Source organism: Gopherus flavomarginatus, chromosome 1 (assembly GCF_025201925.1).
Source record: "Gopherus flavomarginatus isolate rGopFla2 chromosome 1, rGopFla2.mat.asm, whole genome shotgun sequence".
NCBI classification, from domain to species: Eukaryota; Metazoa; Chordata; order Testudines; family Testudinidae; genus Gopherus; species Gopherus flavomarginatus.
In genome coordinates, this window is record NC_066617.1 from 380,113,562 (window position 1) to 380,133,768 (window position 20,207).

The 20,207-nt window shown below is 55.0% G+C and overlaps 1 protein-coding gene across 3 annotated transcripts in view; it reads right to left on the reverse strand.

The window, feature by feature from the left end:
- The window catches only part of LOC127034980 (F-box/WD repeat-containing protein 7-like), a 58,747-nt gene that overhangs the window by 15,895 nt on the left and 22,645 nt on the right, over nucleotides 1-20,207 (reverse strand). The window contains exons 1-2 of one of the 3 annotated variants that reach the window (XM_050924399.1): nucleotides 9,852-10,023; nucleotides 305-637 (exon numbers count right to left, since the gene is read on the reverse strand). In XM_050924399.1, the coding sequence (XP_050780356.1) occupies nucleotides 305-637 (333 nt within the window). In that variant the 5' untranslated portion in view covers nucleotides 9,852-10,023. Of the gene's footprint in view, nucleotides 1-304; nucleotides 638-1,547; nucleotides 1,668-9,851; nucleotides 10,024-20,207 lie in introns of those variants that run through there. The other 2 variants (XM_050924410.1, XM_050924390.1) reach the window with 2 other exon arrangements.

The following is a 20,207-nucleotide window of genomic DNA, read 5'->3' on the forward strand; positions in this document are numbered from 1 at the left end:
CCCATCCCCCTGACAGACAGACCAACCCCATACCCCCAAGCTAGAGCTGACCCTGCCCTGCAGGGCTCCTTGTTCCGCTCAGGTGGTGGGTGGGGAAATCCAGGTTCAATCTCTGCTCTACTCTGGTGCTGCCCACTTCTCCTTCAGCCACACAACGCCCCCCCCCCCCCCAATGTGGTACAGGGCTGCCCCTGGGCCCAGTTCCTTTGTTCCCGGGGGGAGCGATCAGCCGATGCCCCACGGCAGCCCCCAGACCCGTACGTGCTTGTCCCCAACAGGTTTGCAACTGCCCTGCGCCCATTACCTTTGGCCGCACGTGTCGGATGAGACTGCCCTCCTCGGTCCTCTCCAGATAGTCAATCCAGCGCTCGCCAATGGTGTAATAGAAATAGACATCACTGCCGTCCTCCCCTTCATCACTGCAGCAGCTCCCCTCCTCCTCCTCCTCCTCCTGCGCCCCACAGACTCTGGAGCTGGTGGGCTCCAGCCGCGCAAGACTGGCCGGCTCCTCGGGCTCCTGCCCCACCCGCACTCTGGAGCCATCGGACTCTGGACCAGAACCCCCTTCGACACCCGAGCAATCCGATTCCTCTGACTCCCAGGCAGCCTGGACACCGTTCTCCTCCTCAGCCAGCATCTGCAAGACACAGCGGTGCGGGGTCAGGGGTCTGCACACCCCCAGGCAGCTCACTGGTGGGGTCTTGGTGGGGAACAGTTTCTTCTGCCAACAGCCAGGCGCTGCAGGGCAGAGTGCAGGGATGGTGGGGCACCACCCTGGTGCACAGGACCCGAACTGAGAACGTGAGGGCCAAGGGGTCCCTTTTCCCACAGCCAGAGAGAAGCTTCAGGAACAAGCAAGACCCAGGCTGAGGGAAGGGCCACAGGCAGCTGGCAGATGGTCGGGCAGGGTGGCATGCCAAGCCCAGCTAGCAACGCGGGCTGAGATGCAGGAAGGCAGCAGCAGAGCAAGGACTGAAGATGGGAAGAGGGGTCTTCCCAATCTCTGGGGAGAGGGTGGCTTCGTCGCCCTGGCATGGGAGATGAATGAAGCATTAGACTTCTCTCCTACCAGGCTCTCTCCTGCAGTGGCTCTGCAGCCACGGAGACAGGGCCATTTGGTCTCCCCACCAGGAGTCCTGGCTCGGAGAACCAGCCCCCACAGTGGGGTGGCAAGGAGGCAGGGCCTCCCGCTCCCTGGTGGAGGTGAGAGCAGAGATGCAGTGGGCCTGGGGCTCCCACAGAACCAGGTGCAGCTTCCAGCTGAGAAGGGGGAAGACTGGCAACTGACATGCCTGGGCATGGGTGTACAGCACCAGTACTGCATTCCCAAAGGCTGCCAGGGCCTGTAGCCACCCAGCAGGGCCCCAGAGCCCCCAGCACACAGGGCTGGAAGTCATGCACACTCTGCTAGTGCAGTAACCCCAGTGCTCCCAACCCAGCAGCGCTTAGCTGCCTTAACAGCTCTCCGCAGCACTAACAGCGGAGTCAGGACCTGTCCAAGACTGGAGCAGACCCAACCAGAGTTCTGCAGGTCCAGCTCCACTTGCCTGGCTCCTGGCAGCAAACTGGACCCTGCACCAGCTGGTTGCCAAAGGGCAGATGCTGGAGGGACAGAGTGACTTCCCCTTCAGACCAGACAGCCCAGGGCAGGGCACAGACTTCGCTCTGGATTCTTCTCAGATCTTGAGAAACTGGAGCTTCCAAAAACGATAGATAATTTTTGAACACCCAACACCAGAATCTCTATCCTGGACCGCAAACAGCCACAGCCAAACCATCCCTGGCCTGGAAGCAGGCAGCTGCCTAGGGACCAGGGTCAGCAGCCAGTTACATTGGATGAGAGCGAAGAGAGACATGCCCCAACCAGTAACAAACACGTGGCTCCTTAGAAGGGCTAGTTCCTAAAGCCTAGGGGAAATGTGGACAGGGAAACGTGGATAGAAATGGGAAGCTCGCGATGAGGCTGTTCAATGGCCAAAAAGCCAACATGCCCCCAAGGAAGAGTTCACTTGGCTGGCAGCCCACCCTGTTCAGTGGGGAAGTGAAGGCAGCAATTAGACATCAAAAAGCAGCATAGAACGAATCATGTCCCAGGAGGCAACCAAGGCACCCAGCCCTTTGCTCATCATCCCGACACTGCCAGGCCTGAGCGGGAGCAGATCAGCAGTGAGGATGGGACTCTGGGAGCAAGGGGGAACAGGCTGTGTTCTTGTCCACCCTCCCAGTGGAGAATCTGGCATTACGGTGGATCACAAATTGAATATGAGTCAACAAAGTGATGCAGTTATGAAAAAGGCTAATGTTCCGAGATGTATAACAGGACTGTTGTACATAAGACATGAAAAGTAAATGTCCCACTCAACTCAGCACTGGTGAGGCCTTGGCTGGATTATTGTGTCCAGTTCTGGGTGCCACATTTTAAGAAAGATGTAGACAATTGGAGACAGTTGAGAAAAAAGCAACACAAGTGATAAAAGGTTTAGAACATCTGACCTATGGCGAAAGGTTGAAAAATGGAGCATGAGTAGTCCTAAGACTAAAAAAAGCATCTGTGTGAGTGTCATGTTATTGATTTGAACTGGGACCATATAGAAATGGTTGCAACCAAAGTCCTGTAGTGGCACCAAATCTTGTATAAAGGGGGTCAAATGAGGTGTTTAAGACAAGGTTATGGTTTGCTGGTTATGATTACGCTGTCTATATGTGTGAATCAATTTTGTTGTTGAAGTTATGAATACTGGCTCTAAACTGTATTTCAAACTTGTGCTGTGCTTCTGGGTGACACCCCAGACAAGTTGGTGTTAGCTCTGCCTAGCATGCTTGATGGCCCATTAAGGGCCATCAGCTACACAACTGACCCATGGAGAGAAGGCAGATATGCCTTGTAACTCAGCAAAGTATGCAGGGACTTGCCCATGTGACTCCAGACTCCATTTTGCTGTAATTTTCCACAGTAAGAACAAAGAGATGTTCTTACACCTGGAAAAGACTATAAAAGGCTGATGCCTCATCTCCATCTTGTCTTCAATTCTGCTTCTTACCTCTGGAGCGACTTTGCTACAAGAAAGCTCTACACAAAGGACTGAATAACCCATCCCAGGGGGGATGTTCCAGAGACTTGATTTGAACCTGCAGTTTATTCTATCACTGCTACAAGCCTGAACCAAGAACTTGGCCATTACTGTATGTAACTGATTCCATTTAACCAATTCTGGCTCTCATCTATATCTTTTTCCTTTTATGAATAAACCTTTACATTTTAGATTCTAAAGGATTGGCAACAGCATGATTTATGGATAAGATCTGATGTGTATATTGACCTGGGTCTGGGGCTTGGTCCTTTGGGATCAAGAGAACCTTTTTTCTTTTACTGGGGTATTGGTTTTCATAACCATTTGTCCCCATAACAAGTGGCACTGGTGGTGATACTGGGAAACTGGAGTGTCTAAGGGAATTGCTTGTGTGACTTTGGTCTCATCCCACTGGCTAACCACAAGTCCTCTTTGTCTGACTGGTTTGGTTTCCCTTAGAGGTGGAAAAACCCCAGCCTTGGACTGTAACTGCCCTGTTTTAAGCAATTTGTCCTGAATTGGCACTCTCAGTTGGGTCCCGCCAGAACCAGCATCGTTACAGGGGGACATGATAACAGTCTTCATACATGTTAAGGGCTGTTACAGAGATGACAGTGATCAGTTTTTCTCCATGTTCACTGAAGGCAGGACATGAAGTAATGGGCTTAATCTGTAGCAAGAGAGATGTAGGTTAGATATTAGGAAAAACTTTGTAACTATAAGGATAGGATCTGGAATATAAGACTGGAATTAAGGCATACATTTTTAACATTGAGGTAACTGGAACAATTTACCAAGGCTCATGGTGGATTCTCCCATCACTGACCCGTTTTAAACCAAGACAGGATGTTTTTCTAACCGCTCTGCTGTAGGAATTATTTTGGGGAAGTTCTGTGGCCTGGGCTATATAGGAGGTCAGACTAGATCGCAATGGTCCCTTCTGGATTTAGAATCTATGAATCACGAATAGGCTTCTAGGGGAAGATGTGGAATCCCCATAATTGGAGGTTTTTAAGAACAGCTTAGACAGACACCTGTCAAGGATGGTCTAGATATACTTGGTCTTGTCAGCGGAGGGGTCTGGCCAAGACCACCTCTTGCGGTCCCTTCCAGATCTACATTTTTATGATTCTATAAATTAAATGTTACAAAGTGCAGAAAATTAATAAGGGAAGCTAAGGACGTCAGGGAAAAATCCATGCCTGGGCCACTACAGACAATAAGGAGTTTTTTAAGTATATCAGGGACAAAAGAAATCCTAGTATTGATGTAGGCCCATTACTAGATGAAGACAATAGAACAGTTAATAAGGATGCAGAAAAGGTAGGAGAGTTCAACAAATATTTCTGTTCTATATCTAGAAACAAGCAAGAAGTATTCGTAACACATGAGGATGCTGAAGTATTTTCCAGACCAGTAGTAACTTAGGAGGACGTTAGGCAACATCTTCTAGGGAATACACATTTTTAAATCAGAAGATCCTAATAAATTGCACCCAAGAGTCATAAAGGAGCTGCCCTGAGGAGATCTCTGGCCCAATGATGTTAATTTGTAATCAACCTTGGGATACTGGGGAAATTTCAGAAACCCAAAAGAGTGCTATCTCTGTGGCAATATTTTAAAAAGGCAAGTGTGATGACACAGGTACCTACAGGCCAGTTAGCCTGATATCAATCTCATGCAAATAATGGAAAAGCTGCTACATGATTCAATCAAAACAGAATTAAAAGCCGGGAAGATAAATTAATGCCAGTTAAAATGGTTTTGTGGAAAACAGGTGGCCAAACTGATCTCATTTCATTCTTCGAGGTAACAAGTTTGGCTGACACACAAAATTATTCAAGGACTGGAGACCCAAGGGCGAGAGACCTAAAGAGCTCCAGGGGTCGGCAACCTGCGGCACGCGAGCTGATTTTGAGTGGCACGCAGCTGCCTGCCGCGGTCCCGGCCCCCAGCCTAACTCAGCCCCCCCGCCCACCGCTCTCCCCTGTGGGGGCAGGAGGCAGAAGCTTGGTCCTGGAGCAGCCAAGCTTCCCCCTCCCCCACTTCTTCCCCCCCCCCCCCCCGGCGCGGTGCTTTCCTGCCCTGCCCCCTCTCCGTTCCTGCACCAATCAGCTGATGGTGCTAGCAAGAGGGCGGGGGAAGAGCGGCAGCGTGTGCACAGATCCATAGAGCAGATTGAGAGAGGTAGGGAGGGGGCCTGTGGGGGGGGGAGAAGAGGGCATGTCCTGGGGTGGGAGCACTCCCACAAGCCGAGCACCCCAGCCCTCTTTCCTGAACCCCGCCCCAAACACATACCCAGCCTTCTGCCCTGCATCTCCACAACCCCATCCCTCTGCCCTGAACCCCCCCACAGCCCCATCCCTCTGCCCTGACCCCTCCCACACTAGCCTTCTGCCCTGCACCCCCCCACACCTCCAGCCTTCTGCCCTGACCCTTGAACCCCCACACACCCCCAGCCCTCTGCCCTGACCCTTGAACCCCCCCCACAGCCTTCTGCCCTGCACCCCCCATACCTCCATCCCTGCACCCCCCACACCCCCCAGCCCTCTAGCCTGAACCCCCCACCCCAACACACACCTGGCCTTCTGCCCTGCATCCCCACAAGCCCATCCCCCTGTCCTGAACCCCTCCACAGCATCATCCCTCTGCCCTGACCCCTCCCACACTAGCCTTCTGCCCTGCACCCCCCCACACCTCCAGCCTTCTGCCCTGACCCTTGAACCCCCACATACCCCCAGCCCTCTGCCCTGACCCTTGAACCCGCCCCACAGCCTTCTGCCCTGCACCCCCACAGCCCCATCCCTTTGCCTTGAACTCCCCCACAGCCCCATCCCTTTGCCCTGACCTCACACATACACTCAGCCTTCTGCCCTGCACCCCCACACATCCAGCCTTCTGCCCTGACCCTTGACCCCCCCACAGCCTTCTGCCCTACACCCCCCATACCTCCATCCCTGCACCCCCCACACCCCCCCCACCCCAACACACACCCAGCTTTCTGCCCTGCATCTCTACAGCCCCATCCCTCTGCCCTGCACCCCCCCACACCCAGCCCTCTGCCCTGACCCTTGACCCCCCCACACCCTCCACACATCCAGCCCTCTGCCCTGATCCCTGAACCCTCCACACACCTCAGCCCTTGGCCCTGAACCTCCTCCCCCAGCCCTCTGCCCTGATCCCTGAAACTCTCCCCTCCCCCAGGTATGGGGTTCCAGGCGCAGGCCCTGCTCAGCCTGCTGCCAGCCTAGGTGAACAGAACCCCAGGATGGCAGTGAGCTGAGCAAGCTGGTGGCATATGCGATGGACAGGGACTGTCTGTGTGGGGGATGGGAGAGCCGGGGATGTCTTTAGGTGAGGGACAGGATCTAAGCCTGTAACTTGAGCCAGGTGGTGGGCGGGGGGAGGTGTGTCAGCACCTTTGTCCGGGAAGCTGGACAAAGGAAGGGGCCGGCTGGAGGGAGTAGAGTTGAGTTCAGTTTCGGTTTTGGGCTGGGTGGTTGGAATTCAGGGAATCCTAAACTGGGATCCAAAGATCCTGAACCCCCAGAAGGACTCGACTGACGGGTCCTGGCTGTGCCTGTAACCTGCATTCCTGCTGTACAATAAACCTTCTGTTTTACTGGCTGGCTGAGAGTCACTGTGAGTCCCAGGAAGAGGGGTGCAGGGCCGGACTCCCCACACTTTGTGACAACTGGTGGTAGTGGTGGGATATACTGCACCTCGTGAATGGTGCTTCCTCCAGTAAGTGACTGGGGAGCAGTAAAACGAAGGGACGACTTCAGGGGTGATTAACCCCTGGGAGTGTGTGCCCAGAGAGAAGGACTTTGCAGTAACAGGGTCCCCTGGGGGATTGCAGTGAGAGGTCCCAGGGGCGGAGGAGTCTGCAGCTCGACCCTGGCAGAGAGGTGGTGACCTCAAGAAGGGCTGGTGCACTAGGGGTCCCCCTGGAAACCGTGGGGACCGGCGAGCACCCCGGCCTGTGAGTGACCAGCAGGAAGAGGTTTGCCAAGCGGCTTAAGTGCGACCTGGTGTAGCTGTGCAAGCAGAGGGGGCTGCACAGAGGGAGGCTCACCAAAGACCAGCTGATTGCCCAGCTGGAGGAGGGAGATCGCTTGAATGAACTGATCCGTCTCTGGGGGAAGCAGCCTGGCAGATGCAGCACAGGCACCAGTGTCTGTCCCCGCTGGGAGGGGTCAGCCGGAGGCTGAGGGCTTCCCGAGACTCCCCCTTCCTATGCCTAGGGGAAGGGCGGGGAGGAGCCCAGCTGCTACCGAGGGCACCGTGACCGCCCCCGGCCAGCAAGGGATCATCCCGGCGAAGGTCACCAGCCAGCAGGGGATCATCCTGGCGATGCTCGGCATCCGTGGAGCGGAAGCAGCTGGAATGGGAGAGAGAGCTAAAACTGAGAGAGCTGGAGGATCGTGAGAGACAGAGAGAACATGAAGCAAGACAGAGGGAACATGAGGAGAGACAAAGACAGCAGGAACTGGAGGAGAAAGAGAGACTGTGTCAGCATAAGCTGGAACTGGCGAGGCAGAGGGGCAGCGAGCCCCCAGCTGCGGTGAGTGAGGGGGGACCCAGGACTGCGCGGAGCTTTGATAAATGCATCCTGGCCCAGCGTAAGGAGGGGCAGGACATGGATGACTTTCTGGATGCCTTTGAGACAGCCTGCGAGCTGCACCAGGTAGATCCTGCGGACAGGCTCCGGTTCTCACCCCCTTACTGGACCCCAAGGCCGTGGCATTGTACCGCCAGCTGGGAGAGGAGGAGAAAGGGAACGATGAACTATTCAAGCAGGCCCTGCTGCGCGAATTTGGGCTGACTCCTGAGATGTACCGGGAGAGGTTCCGGAGTCAGGATAAAACCCCTGAGGTTTCATATCTGCAACTAGCCGTCTGCATGGAGGGATACGCTAGCAAGTGGGCAGATGGGGCCCAGACGATGGGGGTTCTGGTTAAACTGCTGGTACTGGAGCAACTGTATGAGCGGTGCCCATCCGACCTGAGGCTGTGGTTGAGGGACCAAAAGCCAGAGAACCCGTGACATGCAGGGCGGCTGGCCGATGAGTTTGTGAAGAGCCAGTCGGGGGGTTGCAGGGAGGAGTCCCAAAGGAACAGGCCCGTCGCGATGCAGAGAGTCATCCTGGGACTTCCCAAAGGGGAAACAGGGAGAACCCCCTCCCAAGGGGAACGCCCAGCATCAGGGACAACCGACCGGTTCGAGGGGACCAACGGGACATGAGCTGCTATCAATGTGGCCAGAGGGGCCACATACTGTCCCATTGCCCCAGGCTCAAGGACAGACTGAGCAGACCGACCCCACACCGGGTTAACTTGGTAGAGACCCAGCTGGATGAGGGGCAGTGTTCTCAGGAAAGGGGGGCTGTCTGCATACCGACTGCGAAGTAGGGAGGAGGGCCCCAGGTCAGCTTCTCTGGGGGGTTGGATGCTTCAGGCTCCGAGTTTTTGGTCTACAGGGTGGGCGCGGGGCTGCCCCTCCGGAGAGAGTGCCTTGTTCCCCTGGAGGTAGATGAGAGGAAGGTAACTGGGTACTGGGACACGGGCGCAGAAGTGACGCTGGCTCGGCCCGAGGTGTTAGCCTCAGATCGGATGGTGCCCAACACCTACCTGACCCTGATGGGCGTGGGCGAGACCTCATTCAAGGTGCCCGTGGCGAGGATACACCTGAAGTGGGGGGCCAAGGAGGGCCCCAAGGACGTGGGAGTACACCCATATTAGCCCACGGAGGTGTTAATGGGGGGAGGACCTGGAGGTCTGGCCAAGCAACATCCGGGTGCCCTGGTCGTGACCCGCAATCAGAGTCGGCGCAGGGCACTGCGCTCTGGCAACGGGGAAGGCACTCTGCCCGAGGCGCAGGACCCTAACCTGGTAGGGAGAGAACGCCCAGGAACACTGCTCAGAGAGTCTGCGGCCTCAGACCTCAGACCCAGCCAGCGAGAGAGAGCAGGTACCCATCCCTGTCCCATCTGCTGAGTTCCAGGCCGAGTTGCAGAAAGATCCCTCCTTGCGGAAGCCCAGGAACCGGGCTAACCTCAGTACGGTACAGACCATGAGGAGAGGTTGCAAGGAGAGGTTCCTGTGGGAGAAGGGGTTCCTGTACCGAAAATGGGCCCCCCAGGGGAAGCAGAGTCATGGGGGATCAGGAGGCAGCTGGTGGTTCCCCAGAAGTTTCGCCACAAGCTACTGTACCTGGCCCATGACATCCCTCTCGCAGGGCACCAGGGAATCCGGCACACCAGGCCGAGGCTGCTACAGAACTTTTACTGGCCTGGGGTCTTTACCCATGTCCGACAGTACTGCCAATCCTGTGACCCCTGCCAGAGGGTGGGGAAGGACTGGGACAAGGGGAAAGCGGCTTTGAGGCCTTTACCCATCATAGAAGAACCTTTCCAGAAGTGGCCATGGACATAGCAGGACCTCTCAGCAAGGCGACCCGCTCGGGGAAGAAATATATCCTGGTAGTGGTAGATTTCGCCACTCCCTACCCCGAGGTGGTGGCCTTGCCCTCTGTCGAAGCAGACACCATGGCAGATGCGCTGCTGAACATTTTCAGCCGGGTGGGGTTCCCCAAGGAAGTCTTAACGGACCAGGGGTCCGTCCAACTTCATGTCGACCCTGCTCCGGTGCTTGTGGGAGAAATGTGGGGTCCGGCACAACTGGGCCTCAGCGTATCACCCCCAGTCCAACGGGCTGGTGGAAAGGTTGAACAGCACGCTAAAGATGGTGCAGCACCCACAGGACTGGGACAAGTACTTACCTCACCTGCTGTTCGCGTACAGTGAGGTACCCCAGGAATCTACTGGGTATTCGCCTTTCGAACTGTCGTATGGAAGGAGGGTAAGGGGGCCCCTGGACCTGATGAGATACGAATGGGAGGAGAAGGCCGCTCCTGATGGAGAGTGTCAGAGGGGTAGCCGTGTTAGTCTGGATCTGTAAAAGTAGCAAAGAATCCTGTACTCAATACCCATTTCGTCAGATGCATGTAGTGGAAATTTCCAGGGGCAGGTATATATATGCAAGCAAGCCAGAGATAATGAGGTTAGCTCAATCAGGGAGGATGAGGCCCTGTTCTAGCAGTTGAGGTGTGAAAACCAAGGGAGGAGAAACTGGTTTTGTAGTTGGCAAGCCATTCACAGTCTTTGTTTAATCCTGAGCTGATGGTGTCAAATTTGCAGATGAACTGAAGCTCAGTAGTTTCTCTTTGAAGTCTGGTCCTGAAGTTTTTTTGCTGCAGGATGGCCACCTTAAGGTCTGCTATAGTGTGGCCAGGGAGGTTGAAGTATTCTCCTACAGGTTTTTGTATATTGCCATTCCTAATGTCTGATTTGTGTCCGTTTATCCTTTTCCGTAGTGACTGTCTGGTTTGGCCGATGTACATAGCAGAGGAGCATTGCTGGAGTATGATGGCATATATTACCTTGGTGGACGTGCAGGTGAATGAACCGGTGATGGTGTGGCTGATCTGGTTAGGAAATATTATACACCTAAGCGCTAAGCTGGTAGCTAGCGTGGGATTCGAATGCTTGACTTGCTGCTCTACACTAGAAAGCTCTTTCCTCCAGGCCACGGGCTCACAGCGATGGAGAGTCAGTGGTGGAGTATGTCCTGACCTGCAAGCCAGTATGGACAAGTTGTCATCTGCATGCAACAACTTCGGTCTCACCATTAACATCAAGAAGACTGAGGTCATGCACCAGCCAGCTCCCCACGCTCCCTACTCAGAACCGTCCGTCACTGTAAGTGGACAGTGACTTCAGGCAGCGGACCACTTCACGTACCTGGGCAGTACCCTTTCCCGAGCAGTGTCAATCGATGATGAAGTAAACTGCTGAATTGCTAAAGCTAGCTCTGCATTTGGCTGCTTGCACTCCAACGTCTGGGAACGTCGAGGGATCATCCTACCAATCAAGCTGAAGGTCTACCAAGCAGCGGTGCTTCCAACTCTGCTGTACGCCTGCGAGACGTGGGCTGTCTAGCGGAGTCATGCACGAAGGTTCAATCACTTCCACATTTCCTCTCTGCGAAAGCTTCTAAAAATCAGATGGCAGGACAAAGTGCCCGATATTGAAGTCCTTACCAGAGCCAGTCTGCCGTCAGTTCACACACTGCTGAGGAGAGCCCAGACCAGATGGGCTGGACATGTCGTGAGAATGTCAGATGAGCGCATTCCAAAACAGCTCTTCTATGGAGAACTCACCCAGGGAAAGCGGTCCCATGGAGGACAAAAGAAGCGGTTCAAGGACATGCTGAAGATCTCTCTGAAGTCCGTCCAGATCAACACTGCCACATGGGAAACCCTCGCACTGAACCGTCCAGCATGGCGCAGCCTCATTCACACAGGCAGTAATATCTCTGAGGCGAGGCGTACTGCTGAGGCTGAAAGAAAGCGTGAGTTACGCAAGTCCAGGGCTGCCCGCACATCATCGACAGTGCCATCACGTCTGCCTGATGTGTGACAGGACGTTCCACGCCCGAATTGGACTGATCAGTCATCTTCGGACGCACAGAGCCCGGTCATTGAACGAATGAGTTGTTGAGGTCTTCATCGACAACGATGGACGAACATCATGTCCTGACCTTCTGGGAAAGACTTGCCGAGCTCATGAGCCTGGCCAGGGAGAATCTGGCCAGAGCCCAGAGGAAGCAGGAGGACTGGTATGACCGCACGGCGCAGGACCGCGCCTTCGCCACCGGGGATCAAGTGATGGTTCTCATCCCTGTGAGGAAAAACAAACTCCAGGCTGCCTGGGAAGGGTCCTGTGATGGAGTAGGGGCTGTCTGTGTGGGGAATGGGAGAGCAGGGGAGGACTTTAGGGGATGGACGATACCGGAGCCTGGAAACTGAGCTAGGTAAGGGAGGGGAAAGGTCAACACGTTTGCCCGGGAAGGGGGAAAAAGGAAGGGAGTGGGAGGAGGGAAGCAGTTTGAGTTTGGGCTTGGGGCAGTGTGGGCGGAATTCAGGGTATCCTAGCTAGGATCCAAGCACCCTGAAAGCCCAGAAGGACTCGATGGAGGGGTCCTGACTGTGCCTGCAAGCTCTGCCGTAACCTGCGTTCCTGTTGTCCAATAAACCTTCTGTTTTACTGGCTGGCTGAGAGTCACTGTGGGTCCCAGGAAGAGGGGTGCAGGACTGGACTCCCCACACTCCGTGACAACTGGTGGCAGCGGCGGGAGATACTGCACCCCGTGGACGGCGCTTCCTGCAGTAAGTGACTGGGGAGCAGTAAAACGAAGGGGTGATTAGCCCCTGGGAGTGTGTGCCCAGTGAGAAGGACTTTGCAGTAACAGGGTCCCCCAGGGGATTGCAGTGAGCGGTCCCAGGGGCGGAGGAGTCTGCAGCTCGACCCTGGCAGAGAGGTGGTGACCTCAAGAAGGGCTGGTGCACTAGGGGTCCCCCTGGAAACCGTGGGGAGCGGCGAGCACCCCGGCCTGTGAGTGCCCAGCAGGAAGACGTTTGCCCAGCGGCGCAAGTGCGACCTGGTGGAGCTGTGCAAGCAGAGGGGGCTGCACAGAGGGAGACTCACCAAGGACCAGCTGATTGCCCAGCTGGAGCAGGGAAATCGCATGAATGAACGGAGCCCTGTCTCTGGGGGAAGCAGCCGAGCAGATGCAGCGCAGGCACCAGTGTCTGTCCCTGCTCGGAGTGGTCAGCCGGCGGACGAGGGCTTCCCGAGACCCACCCCCCCCGTTCCTATGCCTAGGGGAAGGGCGAGGAGGAGCCCAGTGAATGCCGAGGGCACCGTGACCCCCCCGGCTAGCAGGGGATCCTCCCGGCGAAGCTCACCCCCCAGCAGGGGATCCTCCCGGCGACGCTCGGCATCCGTGGAGCGGATGTGGCTGGAATATGAAAGGGAGCTGAAACGGGAGGAGTTCGAGTTAAAGAGGCAAGAGCTGGAGGAGAAGGTGAAACAGCGTAAACATGAGGAGAACCAGCGTAAACATGAGGAGAACCAACGTAAACATGAGCGGGAGGAGAAGGAGAAACAGCGTAAACGTGAGCTGGACCTGGCCCAGCTGAGGAGCAGCGAGGCCCCGGCTGCGGTGAGTGAGGGGGGACCCAAGCCTACAAAGAGCTTTGATAAGCACTTGCTGCCCCGGCGTAAGGAGGGGGAGGACACAGATACCTTCCTGACGGCCTTTGAGAATGCCTGCGAGCTGCACAGGGTTGACCCTGCAGACAGGATCGCAGTTCTCACCCCCTTACTGGACTCCACAGCTGTGGAGGTTTACACTCAACTGAAAGGGGCGGAGGCAGGGGACTACGAACTGTTCAAACAGGCCCTGCTCCGCGAGTTTGGGCTGACTCCTGAGATGTACCGGAAAAAGTTCCAGAGCCAGCGTAAAACCCGTGAGGTCACATACCTACAACTGGTCAACCGGTGGCAGGGGTATGCCCGCAAGTGGACAGCTGGGGCCCAAACTAAAGAGGACCTGCTTGACCTGTTCATACTGGAGCACCTGTACGAGCAGTGCCCGTCCGACCTGAGGCTGTGGTTGATGGACCAGAAGCCGGAGAACCCACAGCACGCAGGCCAGCTGGCCGACCAATTTGTGGACAGTCGGGCAGGAGATGGCAGGGAGGAGTCTCGAAGGAGCAGGCCTGCCTCAACGCAGAGACAGAGTAATCATGAGACCTCCCAAAGGGGGCCTATGGAGAACCCCCCCCAAAAGGGGAACATCCAGAGTCAGGTCCCTCCGACCCACTCAAGGGGACCAACAAGACATGGGCTGCTATCGCTGTGGCCAACGAGGCCACATACGGGCCCAGTGCCCCAAGCTCAGGGACAGACCAAGCAGACCCAAACCGCAGAGGGTGGACTGGGTAAAAACCCAATCGGAGGAGGGGCTACATTCCCAGGAAAGGGGGGCTGGCAACATACCACCTGTGAAGGAGGGAGGAGGTCCCCAGGTCAGCTCCTCTGGGGGGCTGAATGCTCCAGGCTCCGAGTTTTTGGTTTACCAGGTGGGCGCGGGGCTGCCCCTCCAGAAAGAGTGCATTGTTTCCCTGGAGGTAGATGGGAGGAAGGTCACTGGGTACTGGGACACGGCCACAGAGGTGACGCTGGCCTGGCCCGAGGTGGTGGCCTCAGATCGGATGGTGCCCGACACCTACCTGACCCTGATGGGCGTGGGCGGGACCCCATTCAAGGTGCCCGTGGCGAGGGTACGCCTGAAGTGGGGGGCCAAAGAGGGCCCCAAGGATGTGGGGGTACACCCATATTTGCCCACGGACGTGTTAATGGGAGGGGACCTTGAGGACTGGCCTAGTAACACCCAGAGTGCCCTGGACGTGACTCGTAGTCAGAGTTGGCAAAGGGCACTGCACCCCGACAACGGGGAAGGTACTCGACTCGAGGTGCCGGACCCTAACCCAGGGGGCGGGGAATGCCTACGGGCACGGTTCAGAGAGGCTGTGGCCTCCGACCCAGCCAGCAAGAGAGAGCCGGTCCCCATCCCTGTCCCAGCTGCTGAGTTCCAGGCCGAGTTGCAGAAAGATCCATCCCTGCGGAAGCCCAGGGACCAGGCTGACCTTAGTGCGGTACAGACCATGAGGAGAGGTTGCAAGGAGCGGTTCCTGTGGGAGAAGGGGTTCCTGTACCGAGAATGGGCTCCCCCAGGGGAAGTAGAGTCATGGGGGATCAAGAGGCAGCTGGTCGTTCCCCAGAAGTTTCACCACAAGCTGCTGTACCTGGCCCATGACATCCCTCTTGCTGGGCACCAGGGAATCCGGCGCACCAGGCAGAGCCTGCTACACAACATTTACTGGCCTGGGGTCTTTACCCATGTCCGACAATACTGTCAATCCTGTGACCCCTGCCAGAGGGTGGGGAAGGCCCGGGAGAAGGGGAAAGCAGCTTTGAGGTCTTTACCCATCACGGAAGAACCTTTCCAGAAGGTGGCCATGGACATAGTGGGACCCTTCAGCAAGACGACCCGGTCAGGGAAGAAATACATCCTGGTGATGGTGGATTTTGCCACTTGCTACCCCGAGGCGGTGGCCTTGTCCTCTATCGAAGCAGACACAGTGGCAGATGCGCTGCTGACAATTTTCAGCCGGGTGGGGTTCCCCAAGGAGGTCTTAACGGACCAGGGGTCCAACTTCATGTCGGCCCTGCTCCGGTCCTTATGGCAGAAATGTGGGGTCCAGCACAACTGGGCCTCAGCGTATCACCCCCAGTCCAACGGGCTGGTGGAAAGGTTCAACGGGACACTGAAGATGATGCTAAGAACATTTATGAACCAGCACCCGCAGGATTGGGACAAGTACTTACCGCACTTGCTGTTCACGTACGGGGAGGTACCCCAGGAATCTACTGGGTTTTCACCTTTCAAACTGTTGTATGGAAGGCGGGTAAGGGGGCCCCTAGACCTGATGAGGGACGAATGGGAGGGGAAGGCCGCTCCCAAGGGAGAGTCAGTGGTGGAGTATGTCCTGACCTTCCGGGAAAGACTGGCCGAGCTCATGGGCCTGGCCAGGGAGAATCTGGCCCGAGCCCAGAGGAGGCAGAAGGTCTGGTATGACCGCATGGCACGGGCCCGTGCCTTCGCCACCGGGGATCAGGTGATGGTTCTCATCCTCGTGAGGAGAAACAAACTCCAGGCCACCTGGGAAGGGCCCGTCAAGGTTATCAAGCAACTGAATGAGGTAAACTATGTGGTGGAGCTGTCCAACCGGGCACATCACCGTCGGGTGTACCATATGAACATGATGAAACCATACTATGACAGGGGGAATGTGGTGTTGGCCGTGTGTAGACATTGGGAGGGGCAGGGAGATGGCCCTTTAGTGGATCTATTCCCTGGGACAAGAGCTGGTTCCCCCCTGGAGGCGATTCCCCTCTCTGATCAGCTGACCCCGACCCAGCACGCTGAGATCAGAGGGGTACTGCATCTATACCGACAGCTGTTTTCCAACCAGCCTGGACGCACTAATTTGACTGTCCACCGGATGGAGACCCGGGTCACATCCCCCTAAAAGATGCTCCACTTTTCGGGTCACTGGGAAAACTGCCAAGGACCTAGAAAGAGAGGTCGGGGACATGCTGGCATTGGGGGTGATCCAGCCGTCCTCCAGCCCTTGGGCCTCGCCAGTGGTGCTAGTCCCCAAAAGGGATGGGTCGATCCAGTTCTGTGTGGACTATCAAAAGCTCAATGCCATCACTGTATCTGATGCCTACCCCATGCCCAGGCCTGACAAGCTCCTTGACAAGCTGGGAGGTGCTCGGTACCTCACCACCATGGATCTTACAAAGGGCTACTGGCAAGTGCCGCTGGACGCAGAGGCCAGGCTGAAATTGGCCTTTATCACCCCTCTGGGGCTCTACGAGTTTCTGACCCTGCCCTTCGGCGTCAAGGGAGCGCCGACCACCTTCCAGCACCTGGTGGATCAACTACTGCAGGGGATGGAGAGTTTTGCCGTGGCGTATACTGACGACATCTGTGTCTTTAGCTGGAACTGAGAGGACCACATGTCCCAGGTTAAACAAGTGTGGACCAACTCCGGGAGGCTGGGTTAACAGTAAAGGCTGAGAAGTGCAAGGTGGGGATGGCTGAAGTATCTTAGCTGGGCCATCGGGTGGGGAGCGGCTGCCTGAAGCCGGAACCAGCCAAGGTGGAGGTGATCAGAGACTGGCCCGCTCTCCAAACCAAAAAGCAGGTCCAGGCCTTTATTGGGATGGCGGGGTACTATCGAAGGTTCGTGCCCCACTTTAACTCCATAGCCACCCCCATCACTGAGCTGTGCAAGAAAGGGAAGCCAGACAAGGTGGTCTGGACCGAGGAGCGCCAGGATGCTCTCTGGGTGCTGAAGGAGGTTCTGGTTAGTGGCCTAGTTCAGGCAAACCCAGACTCTGACAAACCCTTTATGGTGTTCACCGACGCCTCAGACACGGGACTGGGGGCGGTGTTAATGCAGGAGGATGAAAAGGGGGAGAGACATCCCATCGTGTACCTGAGTAAGAAGCTGCTAACCTGGGGAGAAAAACTATGCGGCCATCGAGAAGGAATGCCTGGCCATGGTGTGGGCCCTTTAGAAGCTAGAGCCATATCTCTTTGGGCGACACTTCACCGTGTACACCGACCACTCTCCCCTGACCTGACTGCACCAGATGAAAGGAGCCAACACCAAGCTCCTGAGGTGGAGCCTGCTTCTGCAGGACTATGACATGGATGTGGTCCATGTGAAGGGAAGTGCCAACCTGATAGTGGACGTGTTGTCCCGGAGAGGGGGCCCTGAACTTCCCCAGGTCACTGGGCAGAGTGACCCCGCTCAGTTCAGTCTCGAAGGGGGGAGAGATGTGATGGAGTAGGGACTTTAGGGGATGGACAATACCGGAGCCTGGAAACTGAGCTAGGTAAGGGAGGGGAAAGGTCAACACCTTTGCCCGGGAAGGGTGGACAAAGGAAGGGAGTGGCAGGAGGGAAGCAGTTTGAGTTTGGGCTTGGGGCTGGATGGGCGGAATTCAGGGTATCCTAGCTAGGATCCAAGCACCCTGAAAGCCCAGAAGGACTCGATGGAGGGGTCCTGACTGTGCCTGCAAGCTCTGCTGTAACCTGTGTTCCTCTTGTCCAATAAACCTTCTGTTTTACTGGCTGGCTGAGAGTCACTGTGGGTCCCAGGAAGAGCGGTGCAGGGCCAGACTCCCCCACACTCCATAAGATCAGCATTTTAATTTAATTTTAAATTACGCTTTTTAAACATTTTGAAAACTATGTTTACTTTACATACAATAGTTTAGTTATAAAATATAGACTTACAGAAAGAGACTTCTAAAAATGTTAAAATGTATTACCGGCACGTGAAACCTTAAATTAGAGTGAATAAATGAAGATTCGGCACAGCATTTCTGAAAGGTTTCCGACCCCTGGTTTAGTTCATTAAAAAGAAAACTGTAACCTAGAGATCTCTTAGTGCCCACTAGCAGAGGGCATGGGGTTATAGGGATCCCCTGGGTCTTGTGCTTACATAACTGTTGTTAGCAGGTCTCTCTTGAAAGCCTATATCACTGTGAGATGTGTGTACATAAAAATACATAAGGAGTTATGTGTGTGTGTATATATATATTGAAAGTCATGCACTTATGGTCTTTGAGTTGGGGCTGGTCACCAGAAGGTGATAAACAAGTTTATTTCAAGCGGGAGACCCGTATCTACCTGTCTGACTGTATGCAGATTGACTGTCGTATGCTTTGCAATGAACACCTATTTACCGTTTGAGCAAAATGCTAATCAAGTGATTCTTTTTTCCTGTCTAGAATCTTCCCTGAAGACTTTGCAACCATTGTGGAGTGCCCTATTTACAAGTGAATACAATGAATGGTTGGAACTGTATCTGGGGGTGCAGAGTACACCCAGGTATCCTTCGTCTAGGGAACTAGCTGGCTTGTTTTATGAATGGAGATCACAGCTGGCCTACCGGTTTAACACTGGGAGAGAACCCTTGGGTGAGCTAAGCTTTATGGGACACTGAAAGGCCTTGTTAGAGAAGTTGAGGCTCTAGAAAGTATGTTACAATTGTACTTTCTGTGTAACCATTTGTTGCCATTAATTGGACTTGCTGCTTCTGGAACCTCCTCTTGGTGAAATCAGCGCTCGCTTGTTTCCACTATAAATAAGTCTAAGTGCTGCGAACCAAGTGGAGCAGTGACCTGGGGGTGTCCTGTTCCTTTGGGAGCAGTGGCTCTGAGAGTGTCGTGAGTGCCCAGTCGAGAGGGGAGTACCTGTGATGCCTGTGGCTGGTGAGGTCAGGAAGCTGACCCCTGGGCTGGCTTCCTCACGCTACGGGCTGATGGTAGTGACGTGACTCACTACCTTGTGTACCACATGAGGCATCAGAAAGATTGAAAGGTGGGATGAAGACAGAATTTTCTGTAATATTTTTATGAAGCCTGTGTGTGCCTCAGTTTCCCTCTGTCCTCCGCATTGCCAGCTGGTGGGGAAACAAGGCTAAATCTGCTCTTAGGGGCAGCACAGGACATGACGTGTGGGTGTCACCTCGCTGTCTGGGCTGCAATGAAAGAGTTAAGGAACAGGCTGGAACGGGCTGAAAGCAACTCAGGTCAATACAGAATTGAACAGGACAATGGGAAGCCCCGATGACCAGAACAGAGGGCTGAGATGTGACAGGCTGTGGACAGAGAATGGGCTTCTGGAAGAAGTTGCCTGCTCTCCTCTGGGGCTGACAAAGAGCTCAGCGAGAGACAGAGCCTGAAATGGAATTGAACACAGCTTGGCTACTGGATGGCTCTGGTTTGGCCAGATAGACTGTTCTTAACCTTCATTCCTTTGCGGTACCCTAAGGATGCCCCATGCTTGGTGCAGTTGCTCTGGTTTGAAAGGGCTGCCTGGGGTCACTGGAAGTACTTGCTGAGGCACACTAGTCCCTGAAGAGTGTAAAAGTCTCTGACCAAGAGTCTACTTCAGTTGTTCACGCTGGACAGAGCTGATGGGATGAAACAGGAGGGCTGGAGCCCAGAGGCTCAGTGACGCCCCATAGCCTGCCCTGACGGAAAAGTGAGATCCTCTAGGCTGGGTCTGGCACGTTGAAGGGGTTCCTCGAAAGGACTGTTTAAAAGCTGGGGTGTAGCCCTGATCCTGTGGATCCGTGACAAAAGGTGACCTGACTACAGTGTAAAGTACCTTCTGGGGAGAAGATACCAGGTAGTAAAGAGCTCCTCAATCTAGCCATGAAAGGCAGGACAAGAACTAATAGCTGGAAGTTGAACCCAGAGAAATTCAAGTTAGAAGACAGACACAGGTTTAACAGGGAGGGTGATTAACCACTGGAATAAACTCCCACGGGAAGTGGCAGATTTTTCATCCAGACTGGATGCCTTTCTGAAAGATGATTTCGTCAAACTCAAGTTACTGGGAAACAGTATAAGGAAAACTGGCTGGAACATTAATGGCCTGTTCTATGTAGGAGGTCAGACCAGATTAACAGATTGTAAAGCCAGAAGGGACTGATGCGATCACAGATTCATAGACTCCAAGGCCAGAAGGGATCATTGTGATCTTCAATCTGACCTCCTGTGTCACACGAGCCATGGACCGTCCCCAAAATAAGCCCTTACTGAACTAAAGCAGGTCACAGGGAAAACCATCCAATCATGAT